This window comes from Helobdella robusta (genome assembly GCF_000326865.2).
Source record: "Helobdella robusta unplaced genomic scaffold HELROscaffold_14, whole genome shotgun sequence".
NCBI lineage: Eukaryota > Metazoa > Annelida > Clitellata > Rhynchobdellida > Glossiphoniidae > Helobdella > Helobdella robusta.
In genome coordinates this window covers 3,427,907-3,445,467 of record NW_008703782.1, presented here as the reverse complement: position 1 = coordinate 3,445,467, position 17,561 = coordinate 3,427,907, and the positions used below count along the sequence as shown (strand labels likewise).

General features: G+C 32.0%; 4 protein-coding genes across 4 annotated transcripts; 1 reads left to right on the top strand and 3 right to left on the bottom strand.

Moving 5' to 3' along the window:
• Nucleotides 1-2,004: 2,004 nt before the first annotated feature.
• HELRODRAFT_147488 (hypothetical protein) lies at nucleotides 2,005-2,163 on the top strand (the record flags this gene model as incomplete). Its single annotated transcript, XM_009014853.1, has 1 exon — nucleotides 2,005-2,163. A coding segment is annotated over one exon (159 nt), but the record flags the coding sequence as incomplete, so codon positions are not given.
• A 1,988-nt stretch (nucleotides 2,164-4,151) lies between these two features.
• HELRODRAFT_169017 (hypothetical protein) lies at nucleotides 4,152-5,045 on the bottom strand (the record flags this gene model as incomplete). The annotated part of the gene is made up of 3 exons (XM_009014852.1): nucleotides 4,152-4,401; nucleotides 4,511-4,842; nucleotides 4,926-5,045. The coding sequence occupies 3 exons, from the start codon at nucleotides 5,043-5,045 to the stop codon at nucleotides 4,152-4,154; spliced, it is 702 nt and encodes a 233-aa protein (XP_009013100.1).
• A 772-nt stretch (nucleotides 5,046-5,817) lies between these two features.
• Nucleotides 5,818-6,314, bottom strand: HELRODRAFT_74044 (hypothetical protein; the record flags this gene model as incomplete). The annotated part of the gene is made up of 2 exons (XM_009014851.1): nucleotides 5,818-5,980; nucleotides 6,127-6,314. The coding sequence occupies 2 exons, from the start codon at nucleotides 6,312-6,314 to the stop codon at nucleotides 5,818-5,820; spliced, it is 351 nt and encodes a 116-aa protein (XP_009013099.1).
• A 4,694-nt stretch (nucleotides 6,315-11,008) lies between these two features.
• HELRODRAFT_169015 (hypothetical protein) lies at nucleotides 11,009-17,116 on the bottom strand (the record flags this gene model as incomplete). The annotated part of the gene is made up of 10 exons (XM_009014850.1): nucleotides 11,009-11,069; nucleotides 11,501-11,632; nucleotides 12,185-12,376; nucleotides 12,675-12,757; nucleotides 14,880-14,955; nucleotides 15,255-15,327; nucleotides 15,539-15,655; nucleotides 15,882-16,019; nucleotides 16,452-16,703; nucleotides 17,104-17,116. The coding sequence occupies 10 exons, from the start codon at nucleotides 17,114-17,116 to the stop codon at nucleotides 11,009-11,011; spliced, it is 1,137 nt and encodes a 378-aa protein (XP_009013098.1).
• Between the last annotated feature and the right edge of the window lie 445 nt (nucleotides 17,117-17,561).

Here is a 17,561-nt window from a genome sequence, read left to right as displayed (position 1 = left end):
AAAATCAGTTAATTAAATTCTTCTTAGTAAAATAACATTTTTTTCATTGCAAAACATACACTGGTCATGTGACTTTATTTGCTACATTTTTTGGCATTTACTTTTGGTATTAAATTAAAGATGATTGCACATATCGATACACGTATCCTCTTTGAAACACGATCACTAAAAATTTTTTTGGAACACTTTGCGGATTCGAATGAAAAATACCCGACTCCGACCCCTCAAAATATTTCGAATCCGGCTAATATTTCCAACTCAGCATTGCGTGCCACTCGATCAAACGATGCTTGAAACACCATTCAGCTAAATTATTTTATTACCGAAATAGTCTTTTTCATTAATTAGCGGCACTCGAAAATTCGCCCTCTTGAAAGGCACTCCACAGCTGCCTGGGCCCGGTTCTCCCTGCATCGCGACGCCTCTGAATTTGAACGGCGGATGTTCTACGCACGAACACCCGACAAACAACCGCCAAAAAATAATTCATAGAAAGTTATAAATAATTATATATACATGCGTGTGTGTATGTGTGTGTATATATAATTTATATATTGTATAATATATAACCAGCGCAATATAGCATAGAACGTACGAAAACAACAAAGCTTCATAAGCTAACCATATGATCACATGTGAGCGTACATGTATATATTAATGATGTGCCTACCTAACAATGTGTGCGTGTGTGTGCCGTTGTGTTCATGACTTAAAAACAAAGACCGGTTATTCTTGCTACAGACGTGGCGCGAATGCTGAATTTGATTTCTTTCTTGGTATTTAAGAACACACGAACCAGGTTGCATCTGTTTGAGATCGCGTTACTTTATTTTTCGTGACCGGACAAATAAATTTAAACAGTAATTTATTTATTAATTTTTCATTTTAGTGTTGCGCTAGTATTCAATTCGACAGAATATTGTAAATTAATACGAACAAATAGTTAAATGTTACATATACTTATTGACATGGATCTTTAATTCTTTATTAAATATTTCTAGATATGCCAGTAGTAATGCAGAGCATCAGCATTTTGGACGATCCTCTGGGGATGAGAATGCTGGAACAGAAGCACGTAATTCGAGGGATAGAAAATCTCTTTGAAGAAGTGAATCATCAAATTTTAATTTGAAAAAATTTTCGTCCACAGTAAATAAATATTGCTGCTGGACTGTTAAAAAATTGCTTAATTGCTTAACACTTTGTCTTTAACAAATTGCTTAACATTTTGTCTCTATAATAGATATAATGTTTTGCTAGGCGTCGCTCGATTGTAATTCTCGGAACGCACTTGTGACCGAAATCTCGCACAAGCAAGGTTGTGCTGTACATGTAAATGGTTTGTTGATTAATAACTTAGTGTTAGGCTAGTTCGCCATGACGCTTGGAACCAATGGTGAATTGGCCTGGTGTACATTTTCAAATTATATCTAAGAGCGTTAATGAACTTTAAACTTTGGAGCTTAGGATGTTTTGCTTGAGGAGTCGCGGCATTGTTTGCGGACCTAGCAACTAATATAATACGTATTTGTAATTACCGTGGACTAAGTTAGGGTGTTTTGTACGGCGTACCTAGTAAATTGTTGTAAATATGTATTCATTGCGGATTTTTTTTACGAATTATGCAGCGGTATTTATCAAGAACGTAACTTCGTGCTTTTCATTTACACATATTTAACTTTCTTTCTGATAATAAAGAATTTTGTTGTATTTTTTTTTATAAATCATCATTATGCAATCAACAATGAAATAAACATTAAGGATGACCCGGGAGAAGTTTGGAAGTCTGCGCGTCAAGACTTTGATAAGAATGGACATGAATCGGAGTTGGATGAGCTCGACATAATTTTGCTGAAGCGAAACAGACCACAAACAAGCAAAGAGGATAATGTCATTCCTGATTTTTCAAATTTGGATGCAAGACTTGTTGAAATTTTAAACGAGAGAAATCGCTGCAGGGAGTTGTCGAAGGCGGCTAATCGACGCCCCAGCGAAGGACCGTGTTGTGCGTTCTGTAGAAACAACCACGAGACGAAGACCATGTACATGTCGCACATTTTGAAAGATGCTAACGGTGATGTCGTTTGCCCTATCCTGTCCAAATACGTCTGTCCAATTTGTTCAGCGACGGGCAAGGCTGCTCACACGACCAGGTACTGCCCGCTCAACACTTCCAATGACTTGCCGATAACCGTCATCACAAAATCGTACCGCTCAGCTGCCGGCGTAAGAAAGAAGGGAAAAAATGATTGATTTCTTATTTGATACTTATTGAACTATTGCATTGTTTTATAATTATTTGTATTAATTTTAACTTGACAGCCTTATTATTTTTTGATCTTTTTATAACACCGAAGTGAAACTTTGGTAATATTGGCGACAGTTTTAATGAAATCAGTTGACCGCGACAATGTTAGAGGATAGATCAGAATTTTGATTGTAAATTTAAATTATAAACTTGACTACAACTGCATTCATTTTTGGTTTGACTGTTGAAAATGAATGACTGAAAACAAGTTCATTTTTTGAATCCGAGACATTATTGACTTGTTTTAAAATATCAGTCAATTTATGATAATTCGTGTTGATCGTCTCTTGTTTTTTAAATTTGATGAAGGCGAAATCGTAGGACAGTCTTGAACGTTCTGTTGCGTCGTCGTTTGATGTTCATCGCTAGCAAGTTTTGAAATTAAGCGACTGAAAGTTGTGAAACTTTTGGAAGAAGAAACCTTGACATATGTCGTTTCTTATGATCAGGTAGCCAGTCAGCGTTATTTGGAAAACACTCAACATTTTCCCGAGTCAGAGGTGCGCATTTCAATACATGAGTTACTAACAAGTATCAATTATACAAATTCTGAACTAAAACTGAATTGTGGAGAGTAATAACCATTTGCAAAAATGTCTTACTGCATCAGCTAAAATTATTTTATTGATAAATTTTAAAAAATACAAAAAGTTAAGAATTTATATCTTTGAAAGCCAATAATTGTATCTATAAGTTTTTAAAATAAAATAAGTTCTTCAAGGTGAAAGTTTTGTTTGACAGAATATCACACGCAATACTATCAATCTTGCTGCCTGTTGGATGGCTACGTTAAAGCCGATTAAAATTGAAGTAAAGGTAAAAAATTTAAAGTAAAAGAGTTACAAAACTATAAGTAAAAACAAAGTAAAGTGATTTATGAGTACAAAGATTTCTGCAAATAATATATCACTGAAACTGGGTTTGTGGTGCGCGGCGCAAAAAAGGTTGGAAACCTTTAACACTTTGGTTTTCGAAATTTCATTAATAAATATAATTTAAGTTATTATTATAAAGTAGGTGTCTGTTAAAGATGTGTGACAGAGTGGTGATCTATCTAATGGCAGAGGTAACTGTTTCTGCTGCTGTTTGTTTCTACTGCTGCCGTGACAGTGTTTGGTTTGGATGCAGTGACGTGCAATGTGTCTGATGCGTGGATTCACGCGAATTATTTTACTTATGTGCGTGTGTCGTTGTCGATACCTCTGGAAATTTATTGAAAGAAAAATGATAGTTGTAATAAAATTGTTAACTAATAGCATTTCAAAGTGTAGAAATAAATAGATTTATGTTTTTATTTGTTTGGTATCACACCATACATTCAGCAGGAACGCGGTGGTTCCATGGTTTTAGTGGGATTTTTATTAATTGATTGTTGTGGTTTGCTTGGTTATATAGAGTTGCGCGGTTTTATAGAGTTACGTGGTTATACAATTGTTTGTAGAGTTTGTGCGGTTATGTAGAGTTTTGTAATGGATTGCGCAGTTATGTAGAGTTATATACAGTTGCACTTAGGATTTATTACTCGAAGTTAATAATAAATTTTAAAAAACGCGCGAAAATAAACGCATACAAAAAAAACACCAATTTTTTTATGTTTTCAACCAAATACATCAATGAAACCATTTTTTAACTTCCATGCGATGTCAGTGATGATTATGATACTAACGAAACACGTCAAAGAAAATTTTCTTACGCCTTAAATTTTAGTTAGTTTAATTACGATATCGATGATGATTGTAATAAAACAATAAAGGAAAACGTCGTCTATTTATTTCATTTCGATATCGACGATTTTGAACAATTGTACAAAAAACATTTTGGATTGTACACTTTCATTCAGATTCTATGTTTCATTATTAATAATCTTTGCAGTCACATGATAAAGAAGTTTATATTGGTCCAGTGTTATGAAAACTTCATCATTTTCGTATATCGCGACAAACTTGTCGTCGTCGTTGTTGCTGCAGCTGCGGTAGTTGTGTGGTTGTAGTTGGTAGACTGCTTGGTAGACATCTACCTGCTTGTGCTTGTCCATCATCTCAAACAACGACAGCATCACCAGTACAACGTTAACGTTTAACATTTTAGAATTCCTAAAAAAATAATTTACATTTTTTTCTTTCATAAAAACTTCTAGAAAAAAATTAATTTATTAATCTTTATTAATAAACCTTTATTAATTATTAATACATTAGAAATAACGTCACACGCCTGAATAAAATTGGAACAGGTGGCAAATCAGCGTTGTTTATAACGTTTTTCAACAACTTGTATAAAGATCCTATCTGGTCCAACGATGAAATTGAGTACAATGTTAAGCGCCTGGAAGGATCCGATAATGCTTTGTAAAGAGTATCATCGGCATTGTCGTCACGCACCTCTGAATTGTTTTTAGTAAGAATTAATGTCGTTGCCGTGTTCTGGATGTTATTTATCGTTTTGTATAGGTAGGACTTCTCTTCACTGTTTTCGACGAAGATGTTTTGAAATTTTAATTTTCGGCCGGAGCTAGGAACTAAAACATCCATGCAGCTCTGCTCAATCAAGTTTTAAAATATTTGAAATATTTTTCATATCAGCCATAAGGTTTACAACTAATTAAACTTTCAAAAATTACCTTCTTAGTCTTGTTTGATTCCACAACTACAATAATCTCGCCATCACCAAGCATATCTTCATATAACCTGTCTCCTTTCAAGTTTACGTTTAGTTCGCAAGTCAAAAAGGCGTTGGGCATATTGAAACACTTGAAATATTCAGTATAAAATATTTATAAGTATAATTATTTTTTATTTTATGTATTATAAAACTGAAAAAACTATTAAAAAATTCATTGATCACATTTAAACTTGGGTTGTACCGGATTAGATTTTTTGCAAATCTATACAAACTGCAAACGCTTAGATGATTAAATTGTTTATAAAGAGCGTTTTATTTTAACTAAAGTACAAGCAAAAATGAAAAATGTTAAAACAAAAATCCAAGCTAGATTTGGAAACATTTGGAAAAATGTCCAATTTCGTCAGAGGAGAATTTTACCAAATTCGACCAAATTCAAAAATATTCAAATTATTACATACCCGGTGCAAATTGAAACCGCTTGAACTGTTCATGTTATTATTATCATCTGATGAAAAAGCGAAAATTAATCATTTTCAAATCGAACAACAATTTTTTAATTTAGAAATACCTCTGTGTGATATTTCATCTCTTCCGAAAATCATCTGTAAATAAAAGTTTGATGTAATGAGGAAAAATTATTTTTAATTAATTTCATTTATGTCATTACTTTCAATTGCTCTTTTAACTTTTCTTCAAACTTCTCATCATTTATAAAATCACCAAATGAGCCATCATTGATGGAGAAACATGTTGTGTGACCGAGTTTGTGGTAAGCTATCATTGTTTTGTATAAAAAATCGTATTCCTCCTAGATTTAGTCATTTTTTTTAATTTATAAATTTATAACGTGTTTTATCTATATATATTTTGAAAAGAATCTTAAAATATCAATGATTGTTTGACAATAAAAAAACCTTAGTTTGAATCATGAAATTCCTGTGAGATCTGAGATGCTTCAAGCATCCAAGCACATCGACCATTCTTTTTTCTTTGCACTGTTCAATCAAGTAATCCAAACCTATGAAAATTCCCGTGGGACCTACGCCTGTCCTGTTGTTTGTTGTGATGGTGTCAAAATATTTATTTACCAAACTAATCGTCTGATCAGCTGTTTCATTGAATATTATCAATTGATATTTTGTATTAACTTAATTCTTAAAAATATATCAAAAAAAATTATTTTCTTATGAACTAACTCGCACTGAACGATGATGCATGGATTTTTTTTATAAACAGCCCTCCAGTTCTGCACAAATGATTTCATTTGGTGATGAAAGTTTAAAAGACCGCCTGTGTCGTCTGGAGTTTTTTCATCTGGCCAGTGGTTGAACCACATATGGGTTACTATAAGTTCTTGAGTATTCTTATGAAAAATAATTCGCATTGTTATTTTATTATTTTTAGATGATAAAAACTTTAAAACAAACTTCAATTTCACTCACCATTGTCATATATAATTTTCTAATTTCGTAAGTAGGCCATTTGTCCAAGCGAACACAATTTATCGAAATATTATTTTTGAATTGTAACTTATCATCATTTCTTTGAAGACAGTTAAAAAAATTATTTCTCTGAAATTAAATCCAGAAAATTAATAAAACATGATGAGTATTAATTTAAAAAGAACAAATCACATTGAAAGATTCTTCACTGGAACTCAACAGGACAATCAGGCAAACCTCTTTCTCACAAACCATCCGCCAGAAGTCATCAACTGTTTCTTTATTCAAACCTTTCAATATTGAATGACAGTATATTTAAAAATGTTTGAATTTTTATAAAATACTTTGATATACCTTACGCAGAAATAAAACTGTATTGACTTGATTTGTAACTCTGAAAAAAACAGTTATCTATGAAAAATGTAAAAAGTTTTCAATAAAAATTAGCGATAGGGTTATATACCAGGATCGTCGATGCGTTAATGTAGTCGGATGAAGGCTTATCGTTTAACATTTTCAACACTACTCTGTTGTGATCAACTAGAATTAAGAAATAAATTACTAAGTTTCAAAACATTTGGAAACAAATTCATAATCCTTACAAGGCAAAATGTCCTTGTGTAAATTATTTTTCTCATGTTCAGACCTTTCGGCGTAGGAACGACTCTTGCTACTTTGTTTCGGAATATTCTGAAATGTTTAAAAATTTATTGTTTGAATATTTTAAAATTTTCTTTAAAGCTATTTTATGTAACAAAATGATAATTAAGAATACTTGAAATTGTTCGTTGACTCCACGATCTGTTAACGATTTGTAATACAATTCTAACTGCTCTATTGCAACTAAGCTGGAACTTCCATTAAACCTGATGATGCCTTTCTTATGGCAACCGACGTTTCTTGTTTGGTCTTCAACAAAATGTGTTTAAGCAAATGTGTTTTTTTTTTGTAAAAAATTGAAAACTTCTATAATAGCATACTTGGTATGATTTCGTCGTCATCTTGGCTTGATCTGAATATATGGAACATTTCAAATAAATAGAAAAAGAATAAGAGAAAAAAAATAGTGAAAAAGAATTAATTTTCAAAAATATTTAAATCAAAACCGGATTAATAACTATTACGTTTTGTTTTTTTCTTGTTCTTCAAAAGACAGAAGCACACAACGAACACAATGCCACCAACGAGCAGTAGACCCAGCAGTGAACCAACCGCACCTCCAATAATTGCTTGCCTATTTGACGATACGCTTTGCTCTAAGGGGTTAAACACTGAATATTAATAATTCGCAAGCAATATAAAATTTGCATCTCTTGAAATGATTTTTTTAAATACAGGGAAAAAATATAATCAAGATTACTTATGCAGTCGTGTTCACCACTGTTCAAGTAGCCCTCTGTGCAGATGCAGTGGTATGATCCAGCAGTGTTTGAACAGGTTGAAATGCTGGCGGAACATGAATTTGTGGACAGTGAACACTCGTCGATATCTTAGGAGTATTTTATTGCTAAAATATTATAAATGATGAATAATTAAATAATTCTCACCTCTACAGTCATCGTTGATAAACATTTTGTGGTACCCGGCACGGCAGGAACATTCGCTGATGTTGGAGTCTCCAATGAGGATTGTTTGGCACGTGTCTTGTCCACACATGCCGTTGTTAACCGCGCAATCTGTCATCAAAATAAGCGTTGGAAATTATAAACGCATTTTCATAAAAAAACATTTCGGAACATTTTTGTTAACAAATGTCTGGCAAAAACATACTTCTCCTATTGCAGTCAAGTGAGTTTGAAATCCTAGATGAACATTCAGAAACTGAAAATATGAGATTATTACATAAATTTCCAAGTTCTTTCAACAATGAACAATTGTAAATATTATTTACCATTATAAACAGCAGAGTAACCAGGAGCCCCACAGAAATGAACATCACTCGAACAAGCAGCTCTACAATTATCTGAGGAGACGAGGTCGCCAAATAATGTGCTACTGCAATGACAATCCTTACCATTCTGCGATCATTTTTCATTTGATTAAAAACTTGTTCAGCGCGTAGGAATGAATTTACCAATTTTTTGGCAAAAATTGCTAATTTAGGGTTCATTTAATGCATAATTATTTCGAGCTTACGGTGACTCCGGCAAATAATGTAGTGGCACACTTCTCAAGACATTGATGCAACATAGTTACACTGCCTTGGTTACTTGATAACAATGCAACGTTTTGATAGCAACCCATGTACTGATCGACATAACCAGCTGAATTTGAAAAGTTTTTTTTTTAATTTTTATGAGGTTTGTTTTAAATTTAATTTCAAATTGTCAATTTACTTCGGTTATCTCCATATATTTCAAATTCTAACACGTTGACAATTTTATCCAATGTATTGGCAAACAGCACGACGTATCTTGTTTTTTGAAATGGCTGAGAACAATTTAGCAAATATGTATATCCCATTGTTGCATCGTACGAGGAGATTCCGCATTGGCTGTTAACAGCTGGTGCTGATCCTACAGTGTAATCCAACAGCAATCCAACTGAAAACTTGTTCATTCTTGTGACTATTGTGAAACCAGAACGTCAAATACAAATTCAAACATTTTCATTAAACACTATTGTATTTATACAAATGTTCAACTCGAAAACAAATATTTAAAATAAGTCTTAAATCTTACGATGAAATTATGAATTAAAACAGAATAATTTGATTACCATTTCCAACTTCAAACCCATTAGAATTTTTATTCTTGTTGACATTATGCAGCACAACATATTCCACCCTGTACAATCCAGACAAGTCAAACACCATCCAGTTGTAACTACCCCCTTCCAACGTATGTGCCAAACTCGTCAAATCCCCATCAACAGAATTGGAACATGGGTAAATACCATGATAATCATTGCAATGGACTGGTTTCTTATAGGCTAAATTGACCACTACCGCTTTGCTGTCTACGAGGAAACAAAGTTTTTAATTTTAAGAATTTTTTAAAATAAGTATTTTACTACAAAAATATTCAATTGTGTGTGTGTGTGTGTATGTATGGTGTGTGTGTGTCAGTGTGTGTATGCTTCTGATACATGGGTAAAACCGAAAAAAATATGATAGTTAGGAAATAAAATATTTTATTATAAAAATAAGTCTTACTGTTAAAATGTAGGAAAATTAAAAAAACCAAATCAAAAGCATGAACGTATAATCGGTGATAACTTGACATATTGAACGCAACGTTATTTTGTGTTTTGTATTTATGTGACATATTTTTTGGACTAGGAGGACTTTTTTTATTGTTCTGTGCTGTCTATTGTATTGCTCAGGTTTTAGTTTATATATTTGCATTGCAATGCGTTTTCTATTCATTCGTCATTATTTCTTATGCCAAAACCAAAAAGAAGCCAAAATAAACATTATAATTACACACACACAAATATATATATTATAATATATATATATATAGCGAGAAAGACACACACACACGGATACAATATTTTCAGTAGTGGAATTTCAAAGTATTTCTTGACTCAATCAGTTTATATTAATTATAGTTAAGCAAATGACATTAGTTTGTTTTCCGTGTACACCGTAATGCGTGTACATTCTTTGCCTTTGGATTATTTTGAGTACGTCTTTCAATATATCAAACGTTGCTCTTGTAATTTTTTCTAATTTACTAAAAACATTTAAGATATAATTTAACTGGCGAATGTTAATGCGTAAATGAATAAAAACAATTCCACAGGATTGCCACCAACTGACAAAAGGCACTTTTTAATCAATATCAGTGTCGTTAATCTTTTCATGTTGTCGAAAATCCCAATTTTTTTTAGAAAAATCAAATCTTGGATTAGTTTATGGAGAGCTGATTTTATAACGCGAGTTGTCTCCAAGTACTAAAAACTCTGACGAGCGTACACACCTTGTTATAAATGATGACACCTTCAAAAATCATTCAAACTTTTGTCATTTAAATTACGCTACTCCTAAATTGAAAAATTATTATTTTTATTGAATATCTTCAAAAGATGAAAAATGTATCAGAATTCATCACCGGTTGTTAAAAACATTTCAAGCGTACAAAATGGAGGACAATATCACAGAATCAAAATGCAACAATTTTACAAACGCTCATGAATTAAAAATATAAACGTGGAATATGTTGACGGAAAAATGTGATAAACTCGTGATGTAGGGAATGTAGAAATATAAAAAACACACACACAAACACATACATACAAGCACACACATATAAATACATCGATATATATATACATACATACACACACATATATATGTATATAAATATATAATTTCTAAGAAATGTCACAGCATTTCCAGCTTTGATTAGTTAGTTCATGGTTCGGTTTTTACTTTCGGAAACTAATAAAAACTAAAAATTAAACTAAAAAACTAAACTACTACTACTAATACTAAACTAAAAACTAAAAATGCCGTAATATTTATTGATAATTGTATGTACAAGCCTCAACCATATATATATATATATATATATATATATATATATTATATATATATATATATATATATATATGTATATGTGTGTGCGTGCGCAGCTAAAAAAAAGCATAAAACAAAACAGACAGTTTATTAGCACGTGCTATCAGTATCTAACTAAATTCCGTTGTTTCGGTAGATTTGACAAAACTTTCCATACTCTCGAACAGTAGGGAGTCTAAGTGGTGATGTGAGGTGGTGATGATGATAGAGTTAAGGTAGAACGTGGTAACTGGTGATATAGACGATGATTGATGGCGACGATGAAGTTGTGATAACGATTGATGACAAAAAAAATAATAATTAATATTCGGAATGAGATACGAGAGCAATGAAATAAGTTACCGCAATCATAATGATGATATGTAATGGTAAAATAAAGAACACAAATAAAACATCAATGACAAATCGTTTAGCTACAAACTGGACCGATGAATTTTAGAAATATTAATTATTAGTATTGATTAACATTTAGTTATCAGGTTATTAATAATTAATAAATTATTATTTACTACTAATCACAGCGCTTAACAAAAATTTATACATGAAATAAATTGACAATTAATTAATTAGTTAAATTATTCACTTGAAAAATTCTTCAAAACTTACTTAGGAGGTTTCACTCTCTCGGGATTGACATCTTTCAGCCAGTCAGAACCTAAAGCCTCTTCAGCAGAAATTCGGATAAGTGGATCGACAACCAAGATGCTGTCTAGCAGATCCAGGGCAGCGGCTGGCACACTAGGTAGGGTAAAAAATGCTATGTGGATGAATCGGCAGCACATCGCATGCGTTGTGTTAATACAATTTATATAATAAAAATAGTTTAAATTATATCGTTCTTTTGAGTTTATTCTTACCACCAAAATTTAACAATCAAATCTAACAAATTCAGCTACATCGTATAAAATTGAATTTTTATTTAAACAGCATTCGCATTCTAAAAAAATGACACAATGGATCATTGAGCAACAATTTTTCGACCATCTTTGACATTAGCCATATTCAACATCTCACCCATCTCCACTGACTGCATTCACCATCTAACCTAACTCCACCCTACCTCGGCAAAGGCTGAAAGGGTCTCTATTACACTTTCAAAGTTCAGAGGAGTCAACAACACACAAACAGTTTATATGAATACGACTTAAAGGACGTATCACACACAGGGGAGCATTTTGTCATATATATTCGAGCCAGGATCAGACGTCCTTAACCAAATGGGCCATCAGGCCGCCGAAAAATAAATCTGTCAAGTTACACATTAGCAATAAAACAGGTAGAAATACTAACGATCTGAATAGCTTTCTAACGTGTCTTTGACAGACTATGGCCTGCTTCTGATCGGGTTGCGATGGCGAGTTGGCATTAGAGGAATGGCGAGATGGAGGAGGGCCGCATAATTCGTAAATGTCATTCAGTTGTTCTAATTTGTTCTCGGAAATAAAGACGTCCGTTCCATTGAACGTCCCACCGATGATGCATCTGGTAGAAAACATGGCAAATTGATGGCAAAAACTACTTTTACTACTACTACAAAAATTACTGCTATGTTTACAACAACAACTACTACTATTACTACTACTGCTGCTCCTGCTTCTACTACTACTAAACTGGAAGATCGCAATAAGTAACTCAAACTTCAAAAAACATCGTCACCATCATCATCATCATCACAATAATCACCACCATCATCATCACAATCACCACCGCCATCATCGCCGCCACGATCCCCACCGCCACCATCCCCACCAACACCATCACCACCAACACCATCACCAACCCACAGCTCCAGACGTCAGCAACCATTCTATAATCTTCACTATCCTGCAGAACTTCAGGCGCCCGGTAGTTCAAACTTTCCCCCTGTTAGCAGTGACGTCACATGTCATCATCACCATTATTTTAGCCATTATCATTTTAATCACTGTCATCAACTGTATCATCGTAGTGATCACTATTATAAATACATAGTCATAAATTGACGTTACATTCAATTCTGAAGTGGCACCTTTATGGCTATTATTATAGTCTGTCATCATCATATCATCATCACCAGTGAATATATTGAAATTGCCACCATCACCATCCTCAATAATAACAACGGTTGCTCATCATATATCATCACCATCATATATATATATATATATATATATATATATATATAAATTATTATAAGAACACTTGTATATCATCACCATCATATATATATATATATATATATATATATATATATATATATATATATATATAAATTATTATAAGAACACTTGTTTAGCAACTTTTATAGAACTACCCAAAGTCGCTATCCAACATAACCAAAAAAAATTTTGTGTCCATTTAAGTGATCAAACAAAAACATAAATATTTCGAAAATAAACATAAGTATACATTGTAAAAAGAACTAAAACAAAACAGATAAATCCTTTAAATTCATGCACAGATGCACACATATACTTTCGACCATACCTAATCACTCAAAGTAATGTAACAACCATATAAGAACCAAACAGCAAACATTTTAAATCAAATCATAGATACATTCATCCACACTTTATCCACATCGATCACACACAATTACGCTCAGAAAATGCACGATAACATATAATTCAGAACAACCAACAGATAAATACCCAGCCACCAGCACAATAATTATAAATCGATTCAAATTATTAGAAACACACGAAACACACACATCTCCTCACATCCAAAACACATTCAACGTAAGCACATCCCATCATAAAACACCCACATACATTACGTACTCGACAACTCAATTATATAATTAAAATGTAAATAAAAAAACAGCATAAAACAAATGAATGTTACGTTATCGATAAGCTACATTCATAAACAACAAGAGCAACATGCAATATACTATTCACAACTTCAATTAATCTTCAAAACAGGTGTGTTTTCAATTCTCTCCTAAACTGCAACAGTGACATCCTGGTCGACGTTTGACGCATGGAAGACTGTTCCATATTTTCGTACCACATACAGCAAAGTTACGAAACCCAATCTTCAATTTTGACACCCGATCTGTCAAGTTATTCTGATCGTTTGATCTTAAGACAAAATTCTGAGCAGTCATATCTTTGAGTGTAAACATCTCCGTCAGATTTCGTGGTGCCAAACCATTTAAACACTTGAACATTAATAAGCAAATTTTAAAAACAATCCTCTTTTCAATTACCAACCAGTGCAAATCCTTAATCTATGGAGTCACGTGATCATACTTTCATATATATATATCATACTTTCATATATATATATATATATATATGCCATCATATCATCATATATATATGTCATATATATATATATATATATATATATATATATATATATATATATATATGTCATCATCATCACCATCATCATCACATATCATATCACATATCACCATCATCACAAATCATCATCACCATCATCATATATCATCACCATCATATATATATATAACATCATCATATATAATCACCATTGAAAATATTGAAATTGCCTCCATCACCATCCTCAATAATAACAACGGTTGCTCATTCTTCTTATGGGGTTTTTCTTATACAATTATTTATTATTAAACGGTTCAGAGTTACTTGAGAAGATTCAATACAACATACACTAAGATGTAATGAGACAAACTCACCGACACTCATACATTAGTATAGTTACTTTTCATTTTTATTTCACTACATTTCCCTCTTTAATACTCCTTATAGGTATCAACCACACACACACACACACAAACAAACGAACACACAAACAAACAAACACACAGTGTATGCAAATAAACTAAATCAACGCATCACCACACACACACACGCACACTGTATGTGACAGGTGTATGGATCTCTTCTTTTTGTATTCGAACCCAGTAACTGCAACATTAATGCCAGGCATCTTAACATCTTAACCATCAGACCACCGAGTCGTCCATATTATACAAAGCATAAGATTGATTAATATAGTGGTGTAGCAGCCTAACCTTGCTAACGTCAGGGAGACTGTCATTCGCTGAAATCAGTCGACTGAAATCAAATCCCGTTAACTTAACCTGAAACCTCGTGTGAAAAAAATTAAATCATTTATTAAAATTTTTAGAATTAATAAATTAAAATTAATTAATAAAATAATAAATTTCAATTTATAATTTATTACAAAAATTATTACTATTGAATTGAAAAAATTAAAAACTAATGTTATTATCGTTACTATTTAAGTTGGTCAAATTGCATCATCAACTATCACAATTTAATTTTTTACCATCAATAGCATCATGGCTGCTGTACAAAGCTAAATTAACACCAAAACATGTCACATATTTAACCAACATATTAGGATATTAATATCCAATTTTTACTTTTGACTGATGAGTATGTTCGAAGGTTTCAGGTCCATATGGAGGATATTATTCTGGTGGCAGTGATAGAGACCTGTTGTTCATGCCATTCGTATTTATTATTACTAATAATAATTTATCGTTAATTATATTAATTATATTAATAAACATACAGCACCAAGTCATTTTGACTAATATAACAACTAATACAGACTAAAATACCAAACATTAATTAAGTTCATCTAATGTTAAACAAATATTATCATTTTTAAAATAACCATTTCATCATCAATGGGGTTAGTAACCTTGAAACAATTGCTTTGAGAGCGAGGCAACCTGATGATCCATCAATGATATCAATCTTGAATCAAGAAGGCTTCTGAGGTCGAACTCCAAATACTCAAACACAAGATAGAACTTTCCTGTGGTGGCAGTGAGGTGTGTAATGGTTGAGGTGCCTACTATTCATGCAGCTGCAGTGACGGGGTTCGAACGCAAAAAAATTCCCTGCCTATCACAGACAGTGTGCAATGATGGTAGGGACATAACTAATAGAAAAATGGTCCCAATATTAAAAGCAGACGAAGTTGAAATAATTCTCTAGATGATCAAAAAATAATGACAAATAAAAATAAAGAAGCCACCAACCATTGTTATTAACTACATCCAACAATGACATAATGTTCTGATGGGGTGTTAACTTTTTTAACATAGTGGCTTCGTTGATGTCAGATATGGAAAGGACTTTATGGTCCTGACAAATTTCTTTTATTGCAGCTAATTTATCTGATTCAACATAAGGAGAAAGTTTTAAGAGAATATGTAAAAAAATTGACAAAGAAAATAAAATTGTTGAAATGTAAAATGACAATTTTTTCATTCACTGCAATTAAATCAACAATTGACAACAAAATCTGAAATCAAGAATGTGGAAAAAATAAAAAAACAAATAATTTTAAACATAAAACTATATCAACAAATCAACAGAAACACTGAAAAACAAAAATATTAGGACACTGATTTTTTATTTCTTTCATAATCAATTCTTAGACATCAGCAACACGCACATTGACAGGAACATTTTTGCATTTAAGCCGAGTCACTGCAACAGCAGAACCAGACATCTTTTCACCTATACACCATTTTGCTACCCAGGTATAATATACTACATGGAAAATAAAAAAAAAAACATAAATAATTTGGAGCTACACAACATACCATCCTCTTTGTACTTCACCATGTAAACAGAGCCATGTAAGCCACAAGAAGTATCACTGATGAATTTAAATGCTGGCAATGATAAACCATGTGTAAGTGTCATTTTGAGCATCATCTCCTCAAACTGAGGTTGTTCTTCCTTATTCTTATAACTGCCTGTAGATTCGCCACCAGACGTTCCACCACGACCAGGACCACGATGACCACCATCATCATCATCATCAGTTCTTCCTCTTTTTTTACTGGGCTTGTCTGTCAAAAGATTTAGCAAATTCAACTTTTTTCACTACATTCCTTAAGCTTCTTATGTCATAAGCTTGATTTTTTTTAGACTTAGAGATAGGGTTTTTTTATACTTTTTATAATCTCATGTGATATGTATTATATATAGTTATAATATTAAAATATAAAATAAATTATATAAGCAACTCTAACACAAAAAATAAAAAAAAACTAAAAAAAGAATTCAGAAAAGAAAGAAGACACAAAAAAGCTGCTAAATATTAAATTAAATATTAGTTATTTATTAATATTCTATTATATAACATAACTAAAACTAAATTTATAAATAAAAAATTATTAAACAAATAAATTATTAATAATGTTTCTGATATAAAATATAATTTGAGTTTAAATTTTAAAATTAAAATACCTGATCTGTCCATGTTGCGAACTTTGCCGGACAGTAACACAAAATTGGAAAATTATTATTAATATCATAAAAATGAAAACTTATTTCACATTAATGATTAATAAAACGCCCGGCGAATTTAATTTAAAACAAGCGCCAATTATTACTTGTGACGTCTGCCTATCCTTGAGGTAAAAAAAATTTCTGGAAAGTGCTTTTGAACCATTTTGGAACCTATGAAACTTTGATTTGAGGAATTGATTTATTTTTCTTTATATAATCTTTAAAAATTTAATCAAGTTGTTAAAATTAAAGATACGCTCACTACTTGTATTCAATTTATAGTCAGTTAATAAACTACAAGTCAAGAGGTAGAGGGCAGAATCTGAACAACCTTGATGGGCGGACCAAAATGTTAAAAATGTTTAAATTTTAAAATTTGACGGGGGAGCCGACAAACTAACCAAATTGTTACTAGC